Genomic DNA, 23,821 nt, shown 5'->3' with positions numbered 1-23,821 from the left:
GCTCCCCACTCCACCCCAACTCCACCCCAACTCCACCCAACCCACTCACTCACTTAACCACTCCACGACCTTCCTCCCCCCCCCGCCGCCGCACAGATGATAGGAGATCTGAGCGAGGGTTCTCGGACCGTCGGCCTCACGTGCGATGGAGAGCCATTGACGATCGTCCGCTCGGGGTAGCGGTCAGCAGCATATCCCGGTAGCGGCTGAACCACCGTGGGATGGCACGCTTGCTCGCGTAAAGTGGAATAAGAACTAAACGAAACTATATCAACAACAATAACAACAACAACAAAATCCGGAGCTCTTCGCCGAAGTTTCGCTGCTCTCAATCGCTTTCGTGGGAGATGGAAGAAAAAATTCCCACGGCCAGTGGCGTCGGCTCGGAGTGTAAATTCTCGCCGGTCCGCTTTGGGCGGCGGCGGCGGAGCGAGCGACCGCCCGGCTCCTCGGCACGCGGAGAGGCGAGCGGAGGGCTCCGAAGTTCGCGGCCAAAATAATGACAGCTGCAAAAAAAGGGGGCTCGCTGCGGCAGCCCCCCCCCCACACAACCACCCACCCACACCCCCCCACACCCACCCACCCACCACTACCCTCACAGCTTGTTGTGCCCGCCCCACGCTCATCAGCCTAGTGCCCTACGCTTCGCCTCGGCTCAGCGTGACCTCTGGAAATTGATAGCAGTCAGCGGCGCGGTTGTGAAGGGTGGTGGCGGTGGTGTTGGTGGTGATGGTGGCGGCGGTGGTGGTGATGGTGGCGGTGGTGATTGTGGTGGCGGTGGCTGTTTTCTGCATTACGGAGTTCGCGTTTTGTCAACCGGAATGTAATGACGACGGCAACAGCAGCGAGAGCAAAAAAACAAACGTCGCTCGGAACGAGATCCGCTGAGCAGCGGCAATGCAGGGCTGTTGGTCGTCCGTTTTTAATCGCGATGGGACGGTGAGAGAAGAGGGGACGGGGAGAGAAAGAGAGGAGGGAGAGATCTGGCGAGAGCGGTCAGGAGGGGAGTGAGGGGGGGGGAGACGGAGAGGGAGGGTCGGGCGAGGGAGCAGGGGGTGGTGGATCGTGCAGTGTGGAGATCCAGAGATTCCAACGAGAGATCAGTTCACCCCCCACACCATACCAACCCCATCACCCCCCCCCCAACACTGTCAACCCGACTCACTGCACTCTCCCTCCACCACCACCGTCCCCCACCCCCATACAAAGACAAAGATCCCCCGTATAGCCTGCCAAAGACTGTTAGGGCAAGTGCTGTTAGCGAGTAGCAGCACCTATGAAGGCCGGCTACGGCACACGAGGGGGGTGGGTGGCCAGCACCACGCCCGACCGCCTTTGTCTTCCCAGTGGCGATGTTCACACACCGCACCGGGTACTCATTTGAGGCTGAGTCGACCTAGGGGAGGCCCAGGACCGGTTTTAGATAATCGTCACTGGGTGTTGGGGGGGCCGTGAACGGGAATCGAACTCGGTTCTCTGCCGGGTTCGGAGGACAACGTAGCGCTAACCGATATCCCACCGCTCCCACCAACCCCCCTCCACCCAGTGCTGAATGAAGCTGGTGCCGGGGCCTGTAGCATGATGTCATAAAGGGTCCCTGAATTGAAAAAAAACACGTAAATATTAAAACACGTAATTTTTTACTTGCATAGCAAAGTAATTGTATTTTTCATTTGCTATACAGGCCAGATAATACGACAAAATCGCTAACCTTAAACACCCGGTTGTTCGTAAAAGTCGAAGGCGGTATAGTACTATAGTAATAGAGCAAGTGCAGAATTACTGAACCGGAGTTGATAGCTTGAAAGCATTTAGCGCGGGGGCTCTTTAAAGTGCGGGGCCCGTAGCTACTACAAATGTAGTAGCTACACATGCAGCTACTACACGTGCAGCTACTACATGTGTGGTAGCTACTACTTGTGTAGCTACTACACATGTAGCTACTACACGTGTAGCTACTGCACATGTAGCTACTACACATGCAGCTACTACACATGCAGCTACTACACATGTAGCTACTACACATACAGCTACTACGTGTGGTAGCTACTACTTGTGTAGCTACTACTTATGTAGCTACTAAACATGTAGCTACTTTTGCTACGAGGATAATCGGGCACTGCCACCAGCGCACCCCAACCACCATCTACCCCCCCACCACCACCGCACCACCACCACCTACAGTCCATCCCTCCCACAAAGTGCCTGGAATACCAAAGTCGTGACCCGCCTGTATACGGGGCACAAACGCACGCTGGAAACGCACGCGTCACTCATTTGCCCCGCCACTCCGGCCGGCTGACGCCGAGAGAGGTTAGAGAGTGAGTGGATCGTGGGAGCGAGGCTGTAATGTATTGCACGCATGTTGGATTTCTTTCGTACCGTACGTAAGCCGAAATGCTGATCCGAGGCGCGGGGGGGGGGGAAGGGGCCGTCCATAAATGACGTCACGCGATTTTGGACGATTTTTGACCCCCCCCCTCTTGTCACACGGCGTCACAAAAAGTCAGACCCCCCCCTCAAATATGACGTCACAACGCTCTGCCCCCCCCCCAAATAAACATGCTTCAAATCGCTTTAAATTATTGTCATTGTAGTGCGTATTTAATGTGGCGCTGCATTCTGATGTTGTAGGAGAAAACATTTATTAAAAAGTCTATTTAATTAAGTGGAACGTGTTGTCTATATTTATTTAAAGTTGCGCATTTTTATGTGACGTCACATTTCTCAAGCCCGCCCCTCGTCACACATCGTCACAAATGCCTGACCCCCCCCCCCCTAGGTGCGTGACGTCATTTATGGACTGCCCCAAAGACAACAAAATAAACAACAACAACAACAAAAGCAGTTCCAAAGAAATGAGTTTTCCATCTAGGTCATTTAAAAGTGCATAGCTCCCAGCGGTTTACTAATATCGCATGGAAGAGCGTTCCAGACGGCCGCAGAAATCGCATCCGAAAGCGCGCCGCGCGGTGCGGTGACCGTACTTTGTTCGACGGCTTAGCCAAAAGCCACCGCCGCTGCCGATGTTTGCTAGCCGCTGCTGCTGCGAGGGTGACCGGCGTGAAAGCCTCAACCCCCAAATTAACAACATTGTGGGAGATGTTGGCTGTCCGGGGCCGCGCTGAGTCACGGAGCGAAGGGGAGCGGACGTGGAGGTGGGTGGGGGGGAAGAGCGCTTCGCACGAGAACGCAGCGAGAGACGCAAATAGCAAGCGGCACGTCGCAAACAATTTGTGGCGTTGCACACAAAGACAGCAATTCCCCCGTGTAGGCTCAACAGGCTGTTGGGGCAAGTGCTGTGAGCGAGTAGCACCTGTGAAGGCCGGAGCGGTACAACGAGGGGGTGGGTTTGCCAGCACCACGCCCGACCGCCTTTGTCTCCCCAGTGGCGATGTTTACAACGCCGCACCGGGTACTCCTTTGAGGCTGAGCCGACCTAGGGGAGGCCCAGGACCGGTTCAGATAATCGTCACTGGTGGTGTTCATTCTAGATTTGAAGCTTTGGTGACTGCAAGGATTCATACTCTTAGGTTTTTCCGGTAAAGTCACGTAGGCAAAAATAAAAATAAATAAATAAAAATAATAGAAATAATTATTTTATTTGTATTATTATTTCTATTGTTTATCTACGTGACTTTACTGGTGGTGTTGGCCTTGAGCGGGAATCGAACCCGGGTAGCCGGGTTCGTAGCGCAGCGTAGCGCTAACTGCTAGACCACCGCTCCCCACCACACACACGCGCACACAGTAGGGGGCAGTGGAATAGGCGGGCAGAAGAGAGGGGGGGTGGTGTGTGACCGGGCAGGGCATTTACCTCCGTAAAATGACGACTGCATTTGTCACCAACTTCTCAGACGTCAAAGCAGCATTTGGCTCGTTAGTCAATTGCCCGTGAGTTCATGGCCAAATGGTGCGGACTGTATTTTTGCTCACCACGGCTCTGTTTGAGTGGGTCACGGGGGCTGACACTATTCAGAGCAATGAGTCGGGACGGCTGCGATGCTGGAGTTTGATGCTGGGTTTCGGCCGCCCGTGGTTCATGAACAATAACAATCATGCCCTTTGTCTACCCAGGATAGCTTTACTGAGGCTCATAAAAATACACATTTTACTGGTAGGAACCTCCTGGTTACACCAGCCCACAAGGGATTATTGTGTCCGTCGTGCAGGTTGGGGCTGGATGGGGAGGGAGGGGCTGGGTGGGGAGGGGCTGGGTGGGGAGGGGCTGGGTGGGGAGGGTGGGGCTGGGTGGGGGTGGGAGGGGTGGGCTGGGTGGGGAGGGGCTGGTCACTCCATGGTGCCCTTATAAAACTCAACGTTTAACCTGCTCACGCCGGCTTTTGCCCGCCCTCACAGTCGGGCATATTTGCGGAATACACCACGCCGCCGTTGACCCTAGCCATTGACCGAGCAACCCAACGTTCCTACCAGCTCCCTCCGCAAGAATGTTTGGCAGTAGGGGACGTCATTGGGATGTTTGTCCAATTGGATTAATGAAAGTTTGGCTCCATTTCGGCAGCAAACCAGAGTACCCAGAGGGTCTAACACCGAAGGCTCTGTGCGGTGGTGAGATGTTAACGACCTCGCCTGGTATACAAGGAGCTCGTGGGTTCGATACCAAACCGGACGTCTGTATTTTTGGAGTTTGCATGCTCTCCCCGTGGTCGCGTGGAATTTTTCCCTCGGTCCTTTGGGTTTCCTCCCTCCACATTTAGAAACAACGTGCGTTTAGAGTTGTTTTGGCTGCTAAAAATGTCCACACGATGATAAGCCACTTCGTGGAGCAATCATTTGTGATGGCCGCTTCTGAAAAAGAACTACGCGACTCAGTGGCGGACCTTACTTGGTTGGCTTAAAAAATAGTTACAAAAATAAAAACTACTTGCCGCAATTGCCATCATACTCACCGCCCTGCAGGGTTATCAAGTGTGGCGAGCTACAGTAAATATTAACTTCGCAAGAGGGCAGTCGTTTTACACGATACGAAATAAAAACGTGAGCTCGATTGACGTGTGGCTGTACACTCTCTGCAGATTATGCAACAGGCGTGGGCCTGAGTGTGGGTGGAGGCCTCATCAAAGTAGTAACCTCAGAAGCAACCCTGTGGCATCATCATCATCATCTTCTTACAGTTAGGTTTTTTCGGTAAAGTCACGTAGGTAAAAATAAATAATAAAAATGATAAAAATGATAATAGAAATAAAATAATAAATCACGACGTTTCGGAGGCAACACAAGTCTCCGTCATCAGGTGGGACCGTCACAGCTAGATTTGCTGTATCAAGTGAGGAAAAAATCCAAGAGGCAAGTTCTTAAATACAAGTTAAGTGGGAGGGGGGGGGGCTTATCTGAATGTGAATGGAACAGTGGGGGGGGGCGGAGCTTGGAGTTGCGGCCGATTGTTTGCTGGCAACTAAAAAATGCAAATAGCAGTACTGTTAAACGCTGGGGATGTCAACACTCGGTAAAATAGAAAAGTACCTGTTAAAAAATAAGGTACAAATATGCGTAGTTAAATATTTTTTACATGGTTAATAGCATCTTTCCAATGATTACTCAGTTTGTACCCATCATCACGGTTGAAGTTATGTCTGTGTTTGTATATCTGGATGGCCTCGTGTACAAACCTTTGATGGCAGCCAGAAGGTTTGCAGAGCACCTTGGTCTCGGAAAAGACAATATCATGAGAAGCTTCAAATCTAGAATCTTCTTACAGGGCTGCTCGTTGCCACAGGGTGGTGCGCTGCTTACTCACCAGGAATTTCAATCGGAGTATCTCCATCTAACGATGAAGAAATGAAAGAGGGTGTTTTTTCGTCGTTGTTTTGGCTCGACGTGCCCCATCAAGACTGATGCTAACAGCTGTAGAATGGTATTGGGATGCAGACTATGAAGGGATTAGTTGTGTTTGTTTAAAATATCAACTCGGAGCAAGCTGAACCCTGCGCCGTGTGTCACCGCTGATCAAGGTCAAGAAGCCATCATTGGGCGAAGCTGCTGATGCCAACGCATGGAACTAGATGATGTTTAACGCGGATTTCAGACGCTCTTCAACGCAGCGCTGAGCTGAAACCACGATACGATTGAGATAGTTTTTTTTGGGTCAGATCGCATCGTGAGTACAATGTGTGTTGTACACCCTCCGCCACCTGACACGGCCAGTTATTTTTTGAAAGTTTACTTTTGTTTTACCAGGTAAGGCTCACTGAGCTATGTAGCTCTTTTTTAGAAGCGGCCTGACCACAAATGATGGCTCATCGAATTGGCTTATCGTCACGTAGGGAATGTATAGCAGCCAAATAGTCTAAATGCACGTTGATTCTAAATGTGGAGAGGAAAACCGGAGCACCCAGAGAAAAAAAAAATCCATGCGGCCACGGAGGGAGAGAGAGACACGCAAACTCCAAATATACAGCAGGCATCAGGGTTGGGATCGAACCCACGACCTCCTGTATACCGGGCGAGGTAGTTAACATCTCCTAGCCACCGTGATGATGATGAGAGAGACACGCAACTCCAAATATACAGCAGGAGGCGTCAGGGTTGGGATCGAACCCACGACCGCCTGTATACCCGGCGAGGTAGTTAACATCTCGCCACCGTGGCACCCTAATCAGGTTAATCAAGTTGTTACGTGCCGAGCAAATGTGGCCAATTTATTACAGCTTCAGCAGCACCATCGGTTTACAGAATTATGAAAACATCCTTCAGTCTTGAGCCTTAAATAGGTGGCGTGATGGCGTGGTCGTTACGCGCTTGCACGCGTGACATTTTATTTTGTTTGGCCGTGTCGGGTGGTGGGGGGCTCTAAAGGAGATGAACATTTGTTCAGATCATCACGCGACCTAACCCAAAAAGATCACTTACGAATCAAACGTGGTCGAGAATTTGAGCAAAAGGCAATGTTAAAAGTCATGCAATTTGTCAGCTGCTGTGGAGTTATGCTGGGATAAAGGGTTGTGATGTGTGGAATTGGATAATTATGCATTTTAAGAATTTGGCAGCACAACTTTTTCTCCTGTATGTAAGGGAAAAAAATCCACGAGTTATGAATTTGCCAATATCTCAGTTAATCCGCAAATCAGATACATCGCATGCTGATATTCGTGTCTGCTGTACATTAACATTATTCTTTTGGTGTCACCTTTGATCCCAATCGCAATTATGGCAACGGGTTATTTAGTTATTTCTAATTCAACTTACAATTTTTTTTTTTTCACAAATTAACAGCACTCGCTCCAATAAACAAAATATTAACGTGAATTGGAAACGAACAGGATACCGCGTGTTTCTCACACGGCTCGCGCGAGATGTCAATCGTGGGTGAGTGCTGCCACCTTCTGGCCTAACCAACTTACTGGCAAAGTTGTCACTAAACTAAACTATAATACTGGTAGGAACCTCCTGGTTACACCAGCCCACAGGGGATTATTGTGTCCGTCCGTCGTGAAGGGAGGGGCACACAGACACACTGACACACAGACAGACATACTGACAAACTGACACACACATACATACTGACACACACAGACACACACACACTGACACACACACATAAATACTGACACACAGACACATAGACACACTAACACAGACACACTAACACAGAGACACAACAACAACAACCGCCATTCGCCACTAAGTGGCGGTGACGTCACCACGACGCTTGTGCCAGGCCATGTGCACCTTGAGGCTACCACGTGAAGTGTCGAACGCCCTTTGGCAGGAGGTCACGTGGCAGACCCAGGTGCCACGGGTCGACTGACTGAGATGACCGAGATGACTGGCTGATGCACCACCTGTGCCCCCTACTGTGCCAACTTGCCACCCGGCACACAGACACACACACAGACACACACACAGACACACGTGGGTGAGTTCCCTACAGACGCCACCAACCCCCACCACCACCACCAACCCCACCACCAAAGCTATTCACCGCGTAACGTTATTCACGGACGACGGTTGGTGGTCGTTGGTGGTGGTGGTTGTTGTTCGTGGTTGATGGTTGTTGTTGTTGGTGATTGTTGTTGGTTGTTATTAGTTGTGGTTGATGGTTGTTGTTGTTGGTTGTTGGTGATTGTTGTTGGTGGTTATTAGTGCTGGTTGTTGTTGTTCGTGGTTGATGGTTATTGTTGTTGTTGTTGGTGATTGTTGTTGGTGGTTGTTGTAGTAAGTGGTGGTGGTGGTTATTGCTAGTGGTGGCGGTTGGTAGTGGTAGTTGGTAGTTGTTGGTGGTGGTTGGTCGTTGTCGTTGACTGTTGGTGATTGGTGGAAGTTTGTAGGTGGTGGTGGTGGGGGGTGGGGGGGGTTGCCCGTTGCCATAGCGACTCGCCCGTGAACACAACCCCAGTCGCATGCAACAACCCCCACCACGCACAACCCCCTCAGGCGGACCGCCTCTGCTGCCGTTGCCTAGGCCACGGCTGATACAACAACGCTCACTCCAACCACAACCACCACCACAACCACCACCACCACTACCACCACCACTACCACGGCTCCTGGAGAAGAAGTTGTTCAGGTGGGAAGCTGCTTGCTGATGCTGGCTACTCGCTAACAGCACTTGCCCCTAATAGTCTGTAAGGCTGTATGGGGGATCTTTGTCTTTGTGTGTGCTACTCGCTAACAGCACTTGCCCCGGCAGTCTGTAAGACTGTATAGGGGATCTTTGTCTTTGTGTGCTACTCGCTCACAGCACTTTCCCCTAACAGCCTGTAAGGCTGTAGGGGAATCTTTGTTTTTGTGTGTGCTACTCGCTAACAGCACTTGCCCCGGCAGTCTGTAAGACTGTATAGGGGATCTTTGTCTTTGTGTGGTGCTACTCGCTAACAGCACTTGCCCCGGCAGTCTGTAAGACTGTATAGGGGATCTTTGTCTTTGTGTGGTGCTACTCGCTAACAGCACTTGCCCCTAACAGTCTGTAAGACTGTATGGGGGATCTTTGTCTTTGTGTGTGCTACTCGCTCACAGGACTTGCCCCAACAGTCTGTAAGGCTCTATGGGGAATCTTTGTCTTTGTGTGTGCTACTCGCTAACAACACTTGCCCCTAACATTCTGTAAGACTGTATGGGGGATCTTTGTCTTTGTGTGTGTGTGTGCTACTCGCTAACAGCACTTGCCCCTAACAGTCTGTAAGACTGTATGGGGAATATTTGTCTTTGTGTGTGCTACTCGCTAACAACACTTGCCCCTAACAGTCTGTAAGACTGTATAGGGGATCTTTGTCTTTGTGTGGTGCTACTCGCTAACAGCACTTGCCCCTAACAGCCTGTAAGGCTGTAGGGGGATCTTTGTCTTTGTGTGCTACTCGCTAACAGCACTTGCCCCTAACAGCCTGTAAGGCTGTAGGGGGATCTTTGTCTTTGTGTGCTACTCGCTCACAGCACTTGCCCCAACAGTCTAGCTAAGCCTCTACATTAGCCCTGGCTAAGACTCTACATCAGCACTAGCTAAGACTCTACATTAGCCCTAGCTAAGACTCTACATTAGCCCTAGCTAAGACTCTACATCAGCCCTAGCTAAGACTCTTCATTAGCCCTAGCTAAGACTCTACATTAGCCCTAGCTAAGACTCTACATTAGCCCTAGCTAAGACTCTACATTAGCCCTAGCTAAGACTCTACATTAGCCCTAGCTAAGACTCTACATTAGCCCTAGCTAAGACTCTACATTAGCCCTAGCTAAGACTCTACATTAGCCCTAGCTAAGCCTCTACATTAGCCCTAGCTAAGACTCTACATCAGTCCTAGCTAAGACTCTACATTAGCCCTAGCTAAGACTCTACATTAGCCCTAGCTAAGACTCTACATCAGTCCTAGCTAAGACTCTACATTAGCCCTAGCTAAGACTCTACATTAGCCCTAGCTAGGACTCTACATCAGCCCTAGCTAAGCCTCTACATTAGCCCTAGCTAAGACTCTACATTAGCCCTAGCTAAGACTCTACATTAGCCCTAGCTAAGACTCTACATTAGCCCTAGCTAAGACTCTACATCAGTCCTAGCTAGGACTCTACATCAGCCCTAGCTAAGCCTCTACATTAGCCCTAGCTAAGACTCTACATTAGCCCTAGCTAAGACTCTACATCAGCCCTAGCTAAGACTCTACATCAGCCCTAGCTAAGCCTCTACATTAGCCCTAGCTAAGACTCTACATCAGCCCTAGCTAAGACTCTACATTAGCCCTAGCTAAGACTCTACATCAGCCCTAGCTAAGACTCTACATTAGCCCTAGCTAAGACTCTACATTAGCCCTAGCTAAGACTCTACATCAGCCCTAGCTAAGACTCTACATTAGCCCTAGCTAAGACTCTACATCAGCCCTAGCTAAGACTCTACATTAGCCCTAGCTAAGACTCTACATTAGCCCTAGCTAAGACTCTACATCAGCCCTAGCTAAGACTCTACATTAGCCCTAGCTAAGACTCTACATCAGCCCTAGCTAGGACTCTACATTAGCCCTAGCTAGGACTCTACATCAGCCCTAGCTAAGACTCTACATTAGCCCTAGCTAAGACTCTACATCAGCCCTAGCTAAGACTCTACATTAGCCCTAGCTAAGACTCTACATCAGCCCTAGCTAAGACTCTACATTAGCCCTAGCTAAGACTCTACATTAGCCCTAGCTAAGCCTCTACATCAGCCCTAGCTAAGACTCTACATTAGCCCTAGCTAGGACTCTACATCAGCCCTAGCTAGAACACTACATCAGCCCTAGCTAAGCCTCTACATTAGCCCTAGCTAGGACTCTACATTAGTCCTAGCTAAGTAAGACTCTACATCAGCCCTAGCTAAGACTCTACATTAGCCCTAGCTAAGACTCTACATCAGCCCTAGCTAGAACACTACATCAGCCCTAGCTAAGCCTCTACATTAGCCCTAGCTAGGACTCTACATTAGCCCTAGCTAGTACTCTACATTAGCCCTGGCTAAGACTCTACATTAGCCCTAGCTAGTACTCTACATTCGCCCTAGCTAAGACTCTACATTAGCCCTAGCTAAGACTCTACATTAGCCCTAGCTAAGACTCTACATCAGCCCTAGCTAGTACTCTACATTAGCCCTAGCTAGGACTCTACATTAGCCCTAGCTAAGACTCTACATTAGCCCTAGCTAAGACTCTACATTAGCCCTAGCTAGTACTCTACATTCGCCCTAGCTAAGACTCTACATTAGCCCTAGCTAAGACTCTACATTAACCCTAGCTAAGCCTCTACATTCGCCCTAGCTAGTACTCTACATTAGCCCTAGCTAGGACTCTACATTAGCCCTAGCTAAGACTCTACATTAGCCCTAGCTAAGCCTCTACATTAGCCCTAGCTAAGACTTTACATTAGCCCTAGCTAAGACTCTACATTAGCCCTAGCTAAGCCTCTACATTAGCCCTAGCTAGGACTCTACATTAGCCCTAGCTAAGACTCTACATCAGCCCTAGCTAAGACTCTACATTAGCCCTAGCTAAGACTCTACATTAGCCCTAGCTAAGACTCTACATTAGCCCTAGCTAAGACTCTACATTAGCCCTAGCTAGTACTCTACATTCGCCCTAGCTAAGACTCTACATTAGCCCTAGCTAAGACTCTACATTAGCCCTAGCTAAGCCTCTACATTCGCCCTAGCTAGTACTCTACATTAGCCCTAGCTAGGACTCTACATTAGCCCTAGCTAAGACTCTACATTAGCCCTAGCTAAGCCTCTACATTAGCCCTAGCTAAGACTCTACATTAGCCCTAGCTAAGACTCTACATCAGCCCTAGCTAGTACTCTACATTAGCCCTAGCTAAGCCTCTACATTAGCCCTAGCTAAGCCTCTACATTAGCCCTAGCTAAGACTCTACATCATCCCTAGCTAGTACTCTACATTAGCCCTAGCTAAGCCTCTACATTAGCCCTAGCTAAGACTCTACATTAGCCCTAGCTAAGACTCTACATTAGCCCTAGCTAAGACTCTACATTAGCCCTAGCTAAGACTCTACATTAGCCCTAGCTAAGCCTCTACATTAGCCCTAGCTAAGACTCTACATCAGCCCTAGCTAGTACTCTACATTAGCCCTAGCTAAGACTCTACATCAGCCCTAGCTAAGACTCTACATTAGCCCTAGCTAAGACTCTACATCAGCCCTAGCTAAGACTCTACATTAGCCCTAGCTAAGACTCTACATTAGCCCTAGCTAAGCCTCTACATCAGCCCTAGCTAAGACTCTACATTAGCCCTAGCTAGGACTCTACATCAGCCCTAGCTAGAACACTACATCAGCCCTAGCTAAGCCTCTACATTAGCCCTAGCTAGGACTCTACATTAGTCCTAGCTAAGTAAGACTCTACATCAGCCCTAGCTAAGACTCTACATTAGCCCTAGCTAAGACTCTACATCAGCCCTAGCTAGAACACTACATCAGCCCTAGCTAAGCCTCTACATTAGCCCTAGCTAGGACTCTACATTAGCCCTAGCTAGTACTCTACATTAGCCCTGGCTAAGACTCTACATTAGCCCTAGCTAGTACTCTACATTCGCCCTAGCTAAGACTCTACATTAGCCCTAGCTAAGACTCTACATTAGCCCTAGCTAAGACTCTACATCAGCCCTAGCTAGTACTCTACATTAGCCCTAGCTAGGACTCTACATTAGCCCTAGCTAAGACTCTACATTAGCCCTAGCTAAGACTCTACATTAGCCCTAGCTAGTACTCTACATTCGCCCTAGCTAAGACTCTACATTAGCCCTAGCTAAGACTCTACATTAGCCCTAGCTAAGCCTCTACATTCGCCCTAGCTAGTACTCTACATTAGCCCTAGCTAGGACTCTACATTAGCCCTAGCTAAGACTCTACATTAGCCCTAGCTAAGCCTCTACATTAGCCCTAGCTAAGACTTTACATTAGCCCTAGCTAAGACTCTACATTAGCCCTAGCTAAGCCTCTACATTAGCCCTAGCTAGGACTCTACATTAGCCCTAGCTAAGACTCTACATCAGCCCTAGCTAAGACTCTACATTAGCCCTAGCTAAGACTCTACATTAGCCCTAGCTAAGACTCTACATTAGCCCTAGCTAAGACTCTACATTAGCCCTAGCTAGTACTCTACATTCGCCCTAGCTAAGACTCTACATTAGCCCTAGCTAAGACTCTACATTAGCCCTAGCTAAGCCTCTACATTCGCCCTAGCTAGTACTCTACATTAGCCCTAGCTAGGACTCTACATTAGCCCTAGCTAAGACTCTACATTAGCCCTAGCTAAGCCTCTACATTAGCCCTAGCTAAGACTCTACATTAGCCCTAGCTAAGACTCTACATCAGCCCTAGCTAGTACTCTACATTAGCCCTAGCTAAGCCTCTACATTAGCCCTAGCTAAGCCTCTACATTAGCCCTAGCTAAGACTCTACATCAGCCCTAGCTAGTACTCTACATTAGCCCTAGCTAAGCCTCTACATTAGCCCTAGCTAAGACTCTACATTAGCCCTAGCTAAGACTCTACATTAGCCCTAGCTAAGACTCTACATCAGCCCTAGCTAGTACTCTACATTAGCCCTAGCTAAGACTCTACATTAGCCCTAGCTAAGACTCTACATTAGCCCTAGCTAAGACTCTACATCAGCCCTAGCTAAGACTCTACATTAGCCCTAGCTAAGCCTCTACATTAGCCCTAGCTAAGCCTCTACATCAGCCCTAGCTAGTACTCTACATTCGCCCTAGCTAGGACTCTACATTAGCCCTAGCTAAGACTCTTCATTAGCCCTAGCTAAGCCTCTACATTAGCCCTAGCTAAGACTCTACATTAGCCCTAGCTAAGACTCTACATTAGCCCTAGCTAAGACTCTACATTAGCCCTAGCTAAGACTCTACATTAGCCCTAGCTAAGCCTCTACATTAGCCCTAGCTAAGACTCTACATCAGCCCTAGCTAGTACTCTACATTAGCCCTAGCTAAGCCTCTACATTAGCCCTAGCTAAGACTCTACATTAGCCCTAGCTAAGACTCTACATCAGCCCTAGCTAAGACTCTACATTAGCCCTAGCTAAGACTCTACATCAGCCCTAGCTAGTACTCTACATTAGCCCTAGCTAAGCCTCTACATTAGCCCTAGCTAAGCCTCTACATTAGCCCTAGCTAAGCCTCTACATTAGCCGTAGCTAAGACTCTACATCAGCCCTAGCTAGTACTCTACATCAGCCCTAGCTAAGACTCTACATCAGCCCTAGCTAGTACTCTACATCAGCCCTAGCTAAGACTCTACATTAGCCCTAGCTAAGACTCTTCATTAGCCCTAGCTAAGCCTCTACATTAGCCCTAGCTAAGACTCTACATTAGCCCTAGCTAAGACTCTACATTAGCCCTAGCTAAGACTCTACATTAGCCCTAGCTAAGACTCTACATTAGCCCTAGCTAAGCCTCTACATTAGCCCTAGCTAAGACTCTACATCAGCCCTAGCTAGTACTCTACATTAGCCCTAGCTAAGCCTCTACATTAGCCCTAGCTAAGCCTCTACATTAGCCCTAGCTAAGACTCTACATTAGCCATAGCTAAGACTCTACATTAGCCCTAGCTAGTACTCTACATTAGCCCTAGCTAAGACTCTACATTAGCCCTAGCTAAGACTCTACATTAGCCCTAGCTAAGACTCTACATTAGCCCTAGCTAAGCCTCTACATTAGCCCTAGCTAAGACTCTACATTAGCCCTAGCTAAGACTCTACATTAGCCCTAGCTAAGACTCTTCATTAGCCCTAGCTAAGACTCTACATTAGCCCTAGCTAAGCCTCTACATTAGCCCTAGCTAAGACTCTACATTAGCCCTAGCTAAGACTCTACATTAGCCCTAGCTAAGACTCTACACCAGGGGTGGGCAAACTTTTTCACTCGAGGGCCACAATGGGTTCTAAAATTTGACAGAGGGGCCGGGCCAGGAACAGATGGATGGAGTGTTTGTGTGAACTAAAATAAATGAATTGCAGAAAGTGCGCCATCTAATGGGAAAATGGGGGCATTACAGGAGGAAGGTAAAATTTAATTTAATAATAATATTTGGCCAAGTTCGGCGGGCTGGATTAAAAAGCCCAACGGGTCGTATACGGCCCGCGGGCCGTACTTTGCTCATGTCTGCTCTACACTCTACATTAGCGCGCGTGCCAGGCTAGGTGCACCTCGACGCCAAGCGCCCTGGAGCGCGTTCGTAAGTCTCACTTTGTTGTTGTTGTTTGTTTGTCAATGTTTTGAAGACATCAACCGGTCGACAACACCCCCCCCCCGCCCCCGAAACAAGCACGTAAGGCGAGTACGATGGAGGACAGCTCCGGCGACGCCCGCCTGGCCTTCCTCGAGGCGTACACCCTCAAGACGTTCCGCATCAAGGCGGACCGGTGGCAGAAGTGCGTGGCCGTCGAGGACTGCCGGCGTCTCCTCCTCGACTTCCTCGACAACCGAGGAGCCGACCACTCGCCCCTGCTGGTCATCTCGCTCACGCCCGCGGGGATACTGCAGCCCTCGTTGGGATTCCCACCGCCGTCGGGGGCAGCGGCCAAGACGGCTGGGGCCAGCAGCGCTGCGAAGGCGGTCTTCTTCGCCAAGAAGTCGGCGGACACGTCCGGTGGTGGCGGTGGTGTCTTACCACCCATCTCCGCCGAGACGATCCGCAAGGCGCTGCTGTGCGGAGACCTCAGCTACGCGCCGCTGGAGCAGTTTGCCGCCCTGGTGGAGGAGGTGAGGGGCGAAACGTCGTCCGCTACGTCCGCTCCGCGCGGATCGTTCGGCGTCGATTGTGGTTTTTTTGTGCTACTTGCGGGTTTGGTTTTCGCGTCGTTGTTAACTCTTTTATTAGTAAACACCCCCCTACCCACAAATTCAGACCCGGTTGGTCACCCCCCGTGCCCCTTTAAACATCGCAACGTTCATCCTGCAAAGTGCCCATCACAAGCGAGAATCACAAATATAAATGTTTTTTTGCCATATTGAAATGGTTGTAGTACTCCGTATGAATCTGGAAACTGAATTTCCCTGTACAAGAATGCGTGTAAACCGTGTGGCTTGACAGGTTTGAGTTCGACGGTTAAAGCCCCCCTCCCCATCTCTCTTACCACCCCCCCACGGCGTGATACCTTACCCCGTATTCTTGTACAGGAGAATTGAGTTTCAGGTCCATACGGAGTGCAGCCGTTTCATGATGGGACTTTGTAGGATGAACGCTAAGATTTATAGGGGGCACGGGGCGACCAATAATGTCTGAATTGGTCTGTAATAAGATAGGCACTGACAAGCGGTTGACAGGTTTCATATACACTACACTATACACTACTATACACTATACTACCACAACGTGTCAACCCACACGGTTTAACCCCGTAGTCTTGTACAGGAGAATTGAGCCGTCAGTTCCATACGGCGTACAGCCGTTTCAATACGGGTGTAGTAACGCTTATGACTCGTTCACACCGGAGTTGGAGGCACACTTGTTTATTTAACACCATACGTTGTGACATACACACTGAGGGGGTATCGGCCCCCTCACCCGTCTATCTGAGGACACACCTCTAGGCTAACCCTAGCCTGCCTCTGAGTCCTCCTCTAATGGGCTAGGGGAGGCTATCTTGGCCCGACACTGGTCAGTCGGGCCCGGTACCCAGAGTCCAGACCAGCACTGGCTCTGGCTCTGGTACCACGCCACTGGCTCGAGCCTGCGGGGTCCTGATAAGGACGGCGTGCCAGGGGGAGACCAGGGCTCTATCTAGGACGTCTTCCTCTTCTCTTCTTAGCTAACACAACACTCCCGAGCCCTTCGATACATTCCCCTTTTATACCCAACCCCTCCCTGAGGGGTGGGGCCCCGGGGGATCATAATGACCGAATCGACCCCCCAGGGTGTCTGGCGCGGACGTCGCAGAGGGCACCTGCTCGTGCACACATGTAGCCCCGCCTACTGTGTTTGTTTACCATAGGCTGCCATGCATAACGGGCTCTCTCTCTAACACCCCTACATCACTCCCCCCCGCATAGCATGCAGCCGTCCCGGCTGCCAACATACAAAAATTTGACAATAAAGGTGCCTTCACCCCCTGACCGCGCGTGTGCCTCACTATTTTTGAACAATAACAGGAACCAGAACAAGAACGCAACAGCAAGATGAGAAAACAACCCGTCGCACCCCCCCCGAATAAATACGAATTCCGTAAAAAAACAGCCTATATACAATCAGCAGGGAACCCACCACGCACACACAACACACGGTGAAGCCAACATATGTACATCCGAGGAGTGGGGAACACACCACCCACACAACATCCAATGAACACAACAGCTATGTACACATTTTCCGGCCTCACAACAGTTTGCGCATTTTAGCGCGCGTCCTTGCAGCGGGCCCCTCACACGGGGTAACCGCGTGTGGCGGACCATCAGGTGGCAATTTTCCGTCTTGGGGTGAGCATTCATCCGACTCCGCGTGACCCTCGGTATCCGCAGGAGGGGTGATTGGGCGTGAGCCCGTCACTCCTGATGCACCTGAAGGTGGCACAGCCGGCAAGGCATTAGGTGAGAGCGACGGAGACGGACCCAGCGAGTCGGCCGACCCCCCACATGCTTGGCCACGCGCGTGTGAAGTGTGATTGTGTACCGCAGAGAAGGGTTTTAACCTAGAGGGGTGCACGAACCATCGCCGCTTCCCCCACTTGATGCGCACGCACTGCGGTCGTAACACCTCCACCACTTCCACAGGGCCCCGCCACGGCCGCACCAGTTTAGAGGAGGTTGCCAGTGGCACCTGGGGGCAGTGCAGCCATGCCTTGTCCCCCGGCTTCCACTGCAGCATGTGCGCTCGACTCAATCTGAGGCGCTCATTCGCCTTCTGACGGAGGTCAGAGTTTTGCATTGCAGCATCCCGTGCCTCGGTCAATTTGTCCAGATTAAATTTAACGTGGTCAGCCAGATTAGTTTTTCCCTGCGGCACGGGGATCTGCAACTGGGCACGAACAGGCGGGTCTGGTTCTCGGCCGTACATGAGGTAAAAGGGAGAAAACCCCGTAGCTGCATGGGGTGCCATCCGGTACGCCGCCAAGACCCCCTGAATTTGTAGGTCCCAATCCGTTTGCGAGTCCGAAACTTGTTGTGATAACATGGACGTGATGGTGCGATGCAACCGTTCGACCATCCCGTCAGTTTGTGGGTGATATGGGGAGGTCCGAATTTTCTTTGTGCCCAGGAGATCACAGACTTGTCTGAGTAGTTTACCGGAAAAATTTCTGCCCTGGTCGGTCAGCAGCCTCTCCGGAGCACCTTTGTCCAGGACATAACCCTGAACAAAGGCCTCCACGATGGCTGCTGCCGACTGGTTGGCCAGAGGCCAGGCCATAGGCCAGCGTGTAAAATACTCGACACCAGTCAACAAATATCTATTCCCCCTGGGGGTGGCGGGGAATGGTCCCAAAATGTCCAGAGCGACCAGCTCGTTTATCCTGGACACTTTGATCGATTGCAAGGGCGGGTTAGACTCCCGTGCCGGCGGTTTGCGTTGTGCACATCGAGGGCATGATCCCAACAAATCCCCAACATCCCTCGTCATGCCGGGCCAATAAAAATCAAGTTGCAGCAAGGCGAGAGTCTTTTGGGTCCCCAGGTGTAGGAGGCGCTCATGAGCGGCCCATACCACCCTGCCCCGCAACCCAGTAGGGACCACCAGCCGATGTCGACGCGACTTCCCGTCCCAATGCATCAGCAGGCCTTGGCACATTTCCCATGCGTCGGAACCACCTCTTTTTCCCCCCGCCGCACCGCCAACGCGACGTCGCCACCCGAGGAGGGACACATCCTCCATCTGGAGGCGCCCCCAGTCAATGACGGGCAACCCCAACAGGGAATCTTTGCCCTGTTGTTCGATCGAATTAGTAACTACTGTATCGTCGTCGTTGGCGGCCGCCAAGACAGGAACCGATGTGTCCCCTGGAGGTCTGCAACGTCCAGACCCCAGGAGGCATGCACACTCGGAGGTGGTTGGCAAGCGCGACAGAGCGTCCGCGTTGGTGTGGCGAACGCCCTTACGGTATGTGGTTTGGAAATCGTAGTCCTGGAGGACCTCCAACCATCGGGACAATTGTCCCGATGGCTGTTGAACCCTCAGGGCGTACTGCAGTGCCGCATGATCTGTGCGGACGGTGAAATGCCGACCGTACAGATATGGGCGATACTGTTGGATGAAATGGACAATTGCCAACAGTTCCCTACGGGTGACACAATATCGTTGCTCCGCTGGAGACAACACCCGACTGCCGTACGCAACCACACGTTCCACGCCGTCAACCACCTGGGAGAGCACGCCCCCAATACCCGTGTTGCTCGCATCGGTGTCGAGCAAGAATGGTTTTGAAAAATCAGGGTAAATCAGGGGAGGAGCGTTTACCAAAGCGTCCCGAAGGGAGCAAAAAGCAGCTTCCTCCTCCCGACCCCAGCAGAACCGAACCCCTTTTGATGTTAAAGCGTGTAGGGGTTTTGCTATAGTCGCAAAATTAGCGACGAAGCGTCTATAATACGACGCAAACCCAATAAAACTCCTAACCTCTCCCACTGAGGTGGGAGTCGGCCAGGAGCTTACACACTGCGTTTTGGCGGGATCGGTAGAAATACCTGAGCGTCCCACGATGTGCCCCAAATAACGCACCGACTCGCGTAACAAATGGCATTTTTGGGGCTTAAATTTCAAATTAGCAGCCCGCATCTTTAGGAAAACCGCCCGCAACCTCTGGAGATGTTCATCAAAAGTTTTGCCAAAGACAATAACGTCATCCAAATAAATCAGGCACGACTCCCATTGCAATCCAGCCAAAACCAATTCCATCAACCGCTGGAAAGTTGCCGGCGCTGAGTGTAAGCCCATCGGCAACCGGTTGAATTGAAACAGGCCGTGCGGAGTACGGAAAGCAGTTTTAGGCTTTGAATCATCGTCCAGAGGAAGCTGCCAGAATCCCGAAAGTAAGTCCAATGTGGAGAAGAATCGCGCTCCCGCCAAGGCGTCAAGCGATTCGTCCATCCGTGGGAGCGGGTATGCGTCGGCAACCGTAATTTTGTTAAGGCGCCGAAAGTCAACGCAAAACCGCAACGAACCGTCCTGCTTCTTAACCAGGACGATCGGCGCTCCCCAAGGGCTGTTGGAGGGAGAAATGATGTCGGCGGCTAGCATGTCATCAACAGCCGATTTGACATGGTCCTTTTCGGCGGGACTCAACCGAAAAGGATTCTGGCGTATTGGCGCGCTGTCACCCGTATCAATATGGTGACGCAGCAGATTAGTGCAGCCCAAATCGTATTTATCTCGACTGAAAACGTCGGAAAATTCCCTTAGTAGTGTCTTAAGACGTTGACGCTCTAAATTTGACAGGTCCGTCGATCCCGCACAAAGCGCCTCGAGCCACCCTTCATCGCTGTCCGAATGTGGTCGCGGTGCAGGGACAGCGCCGACATGACTCGCGACGGGTTCCTCACAGGGCACCGGCGTTGCGTGAGCAAGCACGGTCCCCTGTGGGACCACCACCGTCTGCGAGCCCACATTGAGGACCGCGATGAAGGGTTCTCCTTCCCCTCTCACTATGGTCTGGGCCGGGAGTAAATCAGGTCCACTGACCCCGGCCCTAGACGGTCCCAACAGAACCCCTTGAGCCCCAATGCCCTTAGCGAAGGGCCGCCGAAGTTTCAAAGGAATCAACATTTGCGCCCCCGGAGGAACGCGCACCGTTCTATCTACGAACGCCGGCACCGTCGCGAACGCCGTCCGGCTCGTAGCGGGGGATGGCAGAAACGCCATGCGTCGGCCCGATGGGAGCTCAATGCATCCCTGGTCGATTAATATCCTAATCGGCATTTTGGCCAGGAAGTCCGTCCCCAGCAGGCACGGAACCGCCAGCGAGGAGGAAACAAAAATCGGCCCAGACAATTTAATATCCCCGACACAAATTTGGGCACGAATTTGTCCGATGATGCCAAGTGAACCCCCGTTAGCAGCAAAGAATGGCACGTTAACAGGCATCAAAGGACGGCTTTGGGCAGGGAGAATGTTATAAATCAACTCCGAAATAATGGTCGCCGATGCTCCTGTATCGACCAGGATGCGCACCTCGACCCCATCGATGTGGCCCACAACGGCCGACGACCCTGACGACGCGGCTACAACCCGATGGGCCAACACGGACCACTGGCTGGGTTCAATCTGAGTACCCAGAGCGGTGCGTGTTGGTGCCATGGTACGCGATATTGGCCCCCCCTTCGCTGCGGTGTTTGAGTGTGTGACGGGCGTGTGCGTGGGCCAAGCATGAGGGGTGCCGCGACTCGCCGGATTATGATGGTGGAGCTTGTGACGAGGGCCGGCGTCCCGTTGAGGTGTCGTCCTGCGCTGCCCAGGAGAGCGGCACCCCGAGGCGACGTGGCCCCGGAAGCCGCAGTTGTAACAGCGTGGAAGCGCTGGTGACGACGATGGATGTTGTAGACGGCTTGAACCGGCCCGGTCCTCCCGTACTCCCGCTCCATGCTGCCGTTGATGGTCGATGGCGCAAACCTCTTCCGCCGGGAGGGTGGCTGCAGCGACGGCACGCCCGCTCGCCGCCTTGCTGGCCTTCCGTCGTTGAGAGGACAGGTTTGCGTGGAGAAGACGGGCCGCTTGGAGGGAGCACATCTCTGCATCGTCCTGTGCGACAATGACGATGTCTAAGTCGTCCGCCAGCAAAAGTATCTTCTCTGTCACCATGGCGTCGACACCCTCGTCATCCATTCGTGGAAAGGCCTCCTTCGCCAGTGCCAGGAGGCTTGTGCGGTACGCCAGGGGCGACTCCTTCGTCCCCCGCTGGCGATCGTAAAAGAGTTGGCGACAGTCCGATGGTGGACCATATACCGCCGACAGCACCTGCATCGCCTTCCGCAGCGTGGAGCGCCTCTCCTTCGAAGCCGATGTTAGAGTGGCGAGGGCGTCGCTGTCGAGAAGTGCTGGCAGCGCGCGGAGAGCCTCGGCGTCTGTCCACTGTGCCATCTCCTGGTGAGCGAGGAAGCGCCGCTGGAAGCCGCCCCAGTCACCATCCTCGCCCACAAATTCCTTGAGTGGAGGTAGCCGCTGATGTAAGGCAGCGGCTGCAGAGGAAGAACGCACTCCCTCGTCCGCCTCACTCAAGTCAGCGTCGGCACGAACCAGCGATGGCATCGCCGGTCGCACCCGTGGTGACGTTCCGCCCGTTGGTGGTGACGCGGCAGGTACTGTACTCCCGCCGTTGGACGCGATGCTTAGAGCGGCCACGCCCTCAACAGCAGCTGCGGCGATGGCGGGAGTTTCAAAATGTTGCTCCGTGGAAATGGCGGGAAGGCGCTGTGATCGTCGGCTGCCGTTGCCCCGTGGCGGTCCCGCAGCCCCCAGCTGCGTGATGGTGTCGAGCATGGCGGCTGCGGCGTACAGCAGCTCGGTCAGCTTCGCGTGCGCCTCCCTCAGCCCCTCCATCGACGGCTCCCCTTCCTCCAGCTGCTGTGGCGTGGATGCGCCCAGCCCCGGCTGGTCAATGGCATCTTCAGCCGTCTCGGGCCCTCCGACTGCAGTGGTGTCTTCTGCCTCTGGTACCCCGACTCGAGTCGTCCGGCGTGTATCCATGTTCGTACTTTGTTTCACTTCTGACGCCAGATGTAGTAACGCTTATGACTCGTTCACACCGGAGTTGGAGGCACACTTGTTTATTTAACACCATACGTTGTGACATACACACTGAGGGGGTATCGGCCCCCTCACCCGTCTATCTGAGGACACACCTCTAGGCTAACCCTAGCCTGCCTCTGAGTCCTCCTCTAATGGGCTAGGGGAGGCTATCTTGGCCCGACACTGGTCAGTCGGGCCCGGTACCCAGAGTCCAGACCAGCACTGGCTCTGGCTCTGGTACCACGCCACTGGCTCGAGCCTGCGGGGTCCTGATAAGGACGGCGTGCCAGGGGGAGACCAGGGCTCTATCTAGGACGTCTTCCTCTTCTCTTCTTAGCTAACACAACACTCCCGAGCCCTTCGATACATTCCCCTTTTATACCCAACCCCTCCCTGAGGGGTGGGGCCCCGGGGGATCATAATGACCGAATCGACCCCCCAGGGTGTCTGGCGCGGACGTCGCAGAGGGCACCTGCTCGTGCACACATGTAGCCCCGCCTACTGTGTTTGTTTACCATAGGCTGCCATGCATAACGGGCTCTCTCTCTAACACCCCTACACGGGCAAGAAAATAAGAATTGTGTCTATTTGTTTGTGTTTCTCCCTTGTGATGGCACTTTGTAGGATGAACGTTGAGATGTATAACGGGCACGGGGCGACCAATAAGGTCCGGTTTGGTCTGTAATAAGGTAGGGGCACTGATAAGGGGTTGACAGGTTTGCGTAACGAGGATAAATAACAACAAAAAAGTTTACGAGGTAGTCTGGGGTGTGGATATAACTCCCCGAGGGCCTGTAGGTGGTATTTTTGTTCAACTGAAAGTTGGCGGAGTCCGCTTACTGGTTGCCTTGGACCCCCCTCACCGCCGAATCCATTCTGTGGCGGTGTTTGGGGAGAGGTCACCGGGTGAAGGTGGCAGCACCTTGAATGTGCCTATCGCTCCAACGTCACCGCCAGCCGAAAGACGTCCGCGCCTCTGATTAATACGGTGCGAAATAAGTCAAACGCGGTACTAACTGGAGAAGCCACTGTAGCTACTCCGAAGCCACTGGAGCTATTAGGAAGCGAATGGAGTTATGCACTTTTAAATCAAGGTTGAAAACTCATTTCTTTAGAGCTGCTTTTTGTGTTCCGTTTGTTATCCTTCCCCCCGCACGTCCGAGGAGCACGGTTGG

At 51.9% G+C, this 23,821-nt stretch overlaps 1 protein-coding gene across 1 annotated transcript in view; it reads left to right on the top strand.

Annotated features, from left to right (window-relative positions):
- Positions 1–8,402: 8,402 nt before the first annotated feature.
- LOC144950451 (dynein axonemal heavy chain 9-like) overlaps positions 8,403–23,821 on the top strand; it is a 113,412-nt gene continuing 97,993 nt past the window's right edge. Inside the window, 2 exon segments of the mRNA XM_078880567.1 lie at positions 8,403–8,527; positions 15,220–15,700. Of these exon segments, the coding sequence (XP_078736693.1) occupies positions 15,281–15,700 (420 nt within the window). The 5' untranslated portion in view covers positions 8,403–8,527; positions 15,220–15,280.

This window comes from Lampetra fluviatilis, chromosome 58 (genome assembly GCF_964198595.1).
Source record: "Lampetra fluviatilis chromosome 58, kcLamFluv1.1, whole genome shotgun sequence".
NCBI lineage: Eukaryota > Metazoa > Chordata > Hyperoartia > Petromyzontiformes > Petromyzontidae > Lampetra > Lampetra fluviatilis.
The sequence above is the reverse complement of the archived record's forward strand: the minus strand, read 5'-3'. Positions and strand labels throughout refer to the sequence as shown.